The sequence below is a fragment of the Eutrigla gurnardus genome (assembly GCF_963514095.1).
Source record: "Eutrigla gurnardus genome assembly, chromosome: 4".
In the NCBI taxonomy this organism is placed as follows: Eukaryota; Metazoa; Chordata; class Actinopteri; order Perciformes; family Triglidae; genus Eutrigla; species Eutrigla gurnardus.
This window is the reverse complement of record NC_139918.1, coordinates 20,122,296-20,129,709: the sequence shown is the minus strand read 5'-3', so window position 1 is coordinate 20,129,709 and position 7,414 is coordinate 20,122,296. Positions and strand designations below refer to the sequence as shown.

General features: G+C 41.9%; 1 protein-coding gene across 1 annotated transcript in view; it reads right to left on the bottom strand.

The window, feature by feature from the left end:
- Positions 1 to 203: 203 nt before the first annotated feature.
- LOC311011993 (vertebrate ancient opsin-like) overlaps positions 204 to 7,414 on the bottom strand; it is a gene marked incomplete at its 5' end in the record, with an annotated part of 44,776 nt that continues 37,565 nt past the window's right edge. The window contains one exon of the mRNA XM_084007252.1: positions 204 to 810. Within this exon, the coding sequence (XP_083863378.1) occupies positions 526 to 810 (285 nt within the window). The 3' untranslated portion in view covers positions 204 to 525. The remainder of the gene's footprint in view (positions 811 to 7,414) is intronic.

The window sequence follows — 7,414 nt, the reverse complement described above, 5'->3', positions numbered from 1 at the left end:
TTCCCATTACTCTGGTCTCTTTCGTCTTTTTAATCTTGTTCACTCCAAAAGAGACTTCAAAATGCTAGGGGTAATAAACAACTTGTGTTTTTATACCCCCCCTTAAACCACAGTCAGTAACCAGTCAATACAAAAATAAATATTGTCCCTCTTCCTGGTCTCTTAACACATTTGTTAGGCCAATGACCTCCATAATTCCTCTTCTATTCCCATAAAAGTCTGACAGTACTTTCTCTTAAAATCGTAATGCTCATTTAAATGCCCATTCCATGTCCATTCCTAGCAAGACCGATCCAAACTTTTTCTCTGCAGAGTAACGCAGAGTCACAACTTCATTGGATTAACATTATCCAGAGGCAGTCCAGAATTTGCCTTTGTAACCGGTCCATCGTGTCTTCTAGCTGGGGTAAAGAGCTGCGTTAAATCCACCTGGACTGGCAGGTTGCAAGCCTCAGTAACAGTGCCTCTTCATCATTAATGACTTCTTGCCTGGGGACTTTGGGGTTTCATGGTTGTAGCCAATCATCAGCCATCAAAGTGGGCCACTAGTGATAGTACGACAGGTTGGTTGACGTCCGAAGAGGGGCCTTTGGTGACATCAATGGTTGGTTCCACTGAGGGGCCCAGTTGTGGCATGGTGTTGACCGGTTGACCCAGAGAGACGACCATAAATAGAAAGTCGTCGGTGCGGCGAGGACCAGCGACTGCTACACCCCTCATGGGCTTGGTCACGACCTTGGAGGAGCTCTTAATGCTGGAGCCTCGTCGAGGAGTCTGGCAATGCAGCAGGGCTTGGAAACATCTGTAAAACTGGGGCAAGCATATAACACAAACATGTCATTAGAAATATACTGTCCCTTAGTCAAGAAACCACGCAGGAAGAAATGATAAAAACTAGGCTCATTGTTTTGCTCTCATATTTTATTCCGTGTTTTCTTAATTGCTTAAATCGTAGGACTGACCTTTTTTAAATTCACGTTAAGCCATTCAGCTTTATCTTGGTGGTTCAGGAATTTAATCAACAACCTTCCAGACACAACTACATTGCCTGATCTTTTCAGTTAACATATATGTTAAGATACTTTATGTATTACATACCAGAATTTCAAATCGTGTTTGAGTTTTCATTGTGTAATGTCGCTGCATTAACACGGTGACTTGTAATTTCTGTTAATTTAGAAGATCTCAGAAAAAAAGTCATTTTGCTTTGGGGGGCTGCGCAAATTGAGAGGACATACAAGAGGCACTTTTTTTTTTATTCCAGCGCTCCTGTGACTCAATGACTTTTACCGCTGCATTTCAAATTAGTTTCAATGTTTTGTGTTGTAATTGTATTTTTATTTAATTTTCTGTTGGCTTTGCAGAAGTTTATTGCTGCATTTGGATCAGGTAACGAGCAGAGGGAGCAGCCACCGAAAAGCTCATATTCATTCACAATTAGCTGATGTTCCAAATAATTTGATCAGTTGCCTCTGCCTAGAAGAGGCGATCAGATGACTCATCAATTCGGAATTGAAATGTATTCATCACTCGTTTGTCTGCTTTCAAGCCTGCTCTTTAATAAGCTCTGAGCGGGACGCTATGGGGAGCTCCATGACGCCGAGCCCAGTGTGTGTGACGGGGCCGGTGTGCACCCAGCGCAACAAAGCGTTTGTGTGTGTGTCCAGCTGAGTTAACAGTAGACATCTCTAGTTTATAATCACATGATTTTATTCAACTGCCAGTCTGCCACCACCACCTGCTCCCTTCAGTCCACGGATTTGTCTGTTTGCTGGTACTCGCTGTGTGTCGTTGAGAGACACACACAGAGAGAGGGAGGGAATATTAAATGATCAGTCACTTTATAGCCATGATTGTAGCGATGCAGTGTTGTGGTGGGCTGGCTTTTGAGGTGGTCACCCCACCCCCAACGTATCATATATGAAAATACTTTACCTTACCTTTTTAATGACCTTTTCTTGATTATATACGTTATTATATACTTCGTTTTTCTTAAGTAATTATAGTAAAATAGTAAGCTAGAAAGTTCTAACTGAGTTGTGACCTTTTCATCAGTAGCAAGATTTAGCAAGTAGCTTTTCGTTATGCAACATTCTACATCGTTCACATGCTGATGAACAACCACAAAGTGAGTTTTGTTTTAGTTGATATTCTACTTTGCAAGATTTCTCTGTGATTTTCCACCCAGTCCAGATAACAAGACATTTCACATTAAATGCATATTGGCAACATTGATTCAGTGATTTCACACAAACCTTTACAGGATTACACCTCCACAAAAGATGTTTTCTTACCAGTGCTTAAGAATTGGAATGCATGAAAAATCTTTGTAGAATGAAAGGAAGGGCTGTCTCCAAGGCACAGAGGGAACATATTGAAATGTACACACCATCTGTCAGGGTAGGATAAAGGACCCCCCCGGATACATTTTTCATTCCAAGAAATGGATCTGGAAGTCTCAGGATTATGATTTAATTCAGAACTCCTGTTTAACACCAACCTCTGCACATCACCGAGGCCCCATGTTACCCGACTCAAAGTCCAGGTATCTGCTGATGGACAGGTAGGAAGATTCTGAATAATTGAGGACCCCAGCAGCCGGTTGAAAGCATAACAATGCATTCAGGGTATTTGGCTCTATTTTAAATTCCAGGCATTCTCCGACCACGTCCAGGACATATTCGCAACACAGACAGTCACTGGACCGCTGTTTTCACGTTCTCTTCCTCCACTCCTGTTAATGTGGACTCTGAAGACGCCAATCTTGAGTAAACGTAGTATACTTAGTATACTTATAGTTTCAGGTATACTTATAGTCTACTACATTTTCTCATGAGTGCAAAATATGATGAAACTCCTTGACACCATCTGGTTAGAGTGGAAACACAACAAAATTCAAATGCACACATGTGAAGCATTTAAACCGACCAAAAATATATGTAGTGACAGAGATAGACAGTACAGGGTCGATGCATACATAGATTAATCACAACACTTTAAAGGTATAATATGCAATTTACAAAAAAATAAAATCCCACTCAATCACACTTAAGTAAAAACACCAGAAGTTTGTGGTCCTTATATTTTCTCTTCCAAACATTTGGATTCCCTGTGTAACCCCACTTTTGATGATTGAGAGGACAGTGTAGAGTGAAAGGGTGAGAGCGAGGGATTGACGTGTAGCATAGAGCCACGGGTCAGACTCGAGTGATCCAGTGCGCCTCCGGTCCCTCTCTTCATTCACTCTCTAGCTTGCTCTACCACCACTGTGCCCTCTCTCTCTCTCTCTCTCTCTCTCTCTCTCTCTCTCTCTCTCTCTCTCTCTCTCTCTCTCTCTCTCTCTCTCTTAGTTTGCTTCTTTAGTTCTCATTAGTTTGTCAGAATGTGGCTGGTAATATTACATATTTCTATATTATCATCGCAGTCCCACTAACAAGTGCCTGTGTAAACCATTACCCCAATATAATCATCTGTGCCATAGAGCTCCATTGTCGTCGAAAATTAAAAGAACTGCTGCGCTAGGCGATGTGCTACTCCATTCAGAAACGTTGGCTAAAAACTACAGTGCCCAGCAGTTTTGGGAAACTGCTGTTTAGAGTAATTGCTAAAACTTGAACTAACGCATGGCTGGTTTTGGTCTTTTGGATTTGTTGAAAATAACAGATGTTTAGAATATCACCAGCTGTGTCCTTGTTAAATAACCGAATCACTCACTACAAACTCTGGTGAGAGTTTTGTAGTCATTTGACTCAACATTGAACTTCTCTCGCATGATGCTGTCTGTCAAACGCTTGCCAGCCATGAGGAAGTGCAGACGGGGAGAGACAGAGAAATGCCTCCAGGCATCACCATAACATTCTCCTCACGATGGATCTATGAGCAACATGTGTGTCTCCTTTGTCAGTCTGTGTGTAACCTATAGGTCATCCAAAGCGAGGGCTAGCAGAGGGATATAAAGAAGCGAGACAATCGGCACCTCTCTGTGGCGCTGATGCACGCTCCCCACTCCCCTCAGCTGTCCAAACAACACAGTTACGAGCGTTTGACAGTTTGATGAGAAGGAGAAGGAGGCAACAGAAAGAATAGTAGGGGATGGAGTTAGTTAAGGCAGAGGGGCATCAAGGCTGAGGTCAAGAGAAAGGTGAAGGCAATGACAGATAAATAGATATAGCATGACAGGGGAGATGGAAGTAGCAAGATGCGCTGATGGAGTATCTCAGAGAGAGGGCGGTCGGAGATGACACAGGAAGGGTCATCTCAGACTGGTCACGTCAGGTTCGGGCGATGCTTTCTGTGATCCCGGCTGATGCTCTATGGTGGAAGAAGGTCAAATGCCAGGCATCATCTCAGGCAATATGGTGCTCATCAATTCTTTAAAGCACTGGATTTTTGTTCTATCTCACTTTGGACAACAATATTTTTTGCAGCCGTTCACAATTGTTGTAGTTGACTCTTACAAGAAGATGTTTGGGATATATATACTGCATTGCAGTGTAGCATCACAAACTACTTCATTCGACGATTGCAGACAGAATATGAAGCAGGGAACATAATGACCATCGCACAGGAACTTATGAACAGAATGACAATCATCTGTTTTCAATTCAGCAAAAGGCTGCAGTGTGCTCTATATTGTGTGTATTAATCATCTCCACTCTACAATCAATGGCTGGGACTATCCTGCACCATCTCATTTCTGTGACAGGGAAGAGCCATTTTGACTAAATGCTTCTTCACAGATCAGTTTCCTGTGGTTATTTTTTTCCAGGAAACTTATCTATCCAAGTTCCTGTTTGAAGTGGCCTGAAGGAGTGAGGTGATTCTGAAATGATTAAATCCGCAGCTCCCCAGTGACCAAAAAGTTGGTTCTTCTTGATGGTGATGAAAGACATGAAGGACAGATTCGTGAGCATCGATGGTTGTGTGTCTCTGTGTCGACCCTGTGATAGCCTTGCGACCTGTGAACCCTGCCTTCAGCCTATGTCCGCTGGGATCAGCTCCAGCCCCCCAGGACCCTTTTGATAAGTGGTTACAGATCATAGATGGAAAGATATAATAATAAAAACATATGTTCTTTTGTAGCTTCTCAACATTGAGTTTATTTTAGGATCACCTGTTACTACTACTTTACCACAACCTCACCACCTAAAAGCTAGATGCTTTGCAAGCAAGTAATGCACACGAAAATCAATAAAACTATGAAAGTACCAACACAAATATTGTGTTTCACTACAGCATGGATGAAATCAGCAGTAGCTCTTGCTTCACGGTAACATTAACGGAACAGTTTTGCAACCACAAATGAACTACACTAAACAATTTCTTCTTCCTGTCCAAACACAGAGCAACCGTACACATACAATTATGTTTTTATTTACTAGCTCTGTGTGTTTCTCAACACCTACAGTTCACCAACTGTAGATTCCCCCCTGATTTGCCAAAATTAATGTTTTAATCATCTTGTGGTAAAGTTCACCGCCTGGGGATTTTCTCTGAGCACAGGAAGTCAATTTAAAGCAGAATTCAAAATTGCCACCTGCATAACAGCAAACAAACGCCCCATTGGGAGAACTCTCACTACTACAAGCAAATCACCTGTGGTGGTGGTGCTAAGCTTGGGACCCTAATTGTGGTGTGAGTGAAGGGTATGTCAGGAATTAATGTGAATGCAGACAAGAGGTAGACTATAAGCAACTCAATTATTTAAGCAATGAAGGGGTAGCCCACTTGGAAAACCACAGAGCCTCTCAAACTGTCTGTTGTTCACAGCTACTAAACCACCCCGTCAGTTTGTTTGACACGTTGTTAACGAGACTGATCGTCATTTATATTCTGGAAGGGTGCACAGATTTCAGGTGCATCAAGAGGTTATTTTGGAGCTCATTGGTATCTACTATGTCATGGTGGCTCATCGGGGTTCAATAATGCTCCAAAAGTCAGGCTAAATTTTGGCTAGGAACAACTGGCATGGCAATTTTCACAGGGATTCCTTGACCACTCACTTCAGATATTTGAATGAAAATGGGTTCCATGGGCCCGTGAGTCTCCCTTTATAGACATGCCCACTTAATGCCAACCCCATGCAGTTTTGAGCCAAAAAATATTTGGGCAATATTTTTACATTTTTTTGTATTTGTATTTTCAACTATATGCTATAAATGGTGTATTTAAATATTTCTGTAAAATGAGGTCTTGGAATTGCATTTTGCTATTTGGGTATGGGTGGACGGCTGAGACTCTTGTGGATCCAATTAACCCAATTGTATTCATGTGTGATGTTAGTCCCAAGTAGCATTTTCTCATTGTGAGGCTCTTTGTTGGAAAGTTGAGGTCACTGTATGAAATGACCCGTTGTGTTATCTCAGGAAAGCGCAGCCTCATGAAATCTTACAACCACAAATGGAAGCCGAGGACATTCAGAGGATGTATGGCTTTCCTTAGTATATTTACAATAACAGGATCCCTGAACAGTTTCCAGAACAGAAGTGCTAGCAGCAAACTCTCAGAACTAAGTCCTATTGGTATATAATATATATTTGACACTATTTTGTAAGGTCATCTACTACAAAATAAGTTTCTACTCTAGCAAAGCAAACATACAGTACACACCAGCATGTATTCAGATGAGATAAAAAGATGATTCAATGTAAACTTACCCATAATTCCTGGGTTTTTCCATCCACATTGCTGACATCCACCTCTCGAGTGAGTCTTTCGTTGTTGATGGGACAATCCCACACCAGCTGCTACTTGTATCTGTACAGCATTTTTAGTCTTCAACTCGCCTCAACTCACAGTTTCCATAGTAACGGGCTGGGAGGAATTGAAGACTGAAAATGACATACAGGACATTGGGCGTCCCTCTCTCCCACTTTCCGCTCTTTCACCTTGTCAAGAAGTCGATGATGTGCGGGCTAAAATGTCCCAGTAAGATCAGTTAGCTGCAGCGAGGGCTTGAGTAGGAAGCAAGTGTGAGATGAAACAGACATGAGTGCTGTGGAGGCTCTCGTTTGCATCCAGATGCTGCTGCAACATCTGGAACAGGATGCAGTTATTGTGGATCTCCAACTTCACAATAAAATAACTTTTGACGCTAACTCTTTGCAGCAAGTTTAAACTTCCAATTCACAGTACTACGCTTGATTTGCTTTGGAAGCTATGATAAGATTTACTATCCAATATACAGCGCTGTATATAATTCTCTGTGTAGTACATGAAATCCTTGTGTCTGAAGAGAATCGTTTCTACAACCTTACACAGCAGTTTGTGTTTCATTTAAGAGAACAGAATGGGGTGATGAAGATTACACTGAGGAGAAAAGTTTTATCAGTCTGCCGCAGTGGGAGTGGAGGGCAATCCGCTGGTTATCTACTATTATTTTTTCTTGCCGTGATGAACTGCTTCAGAAGGGAAC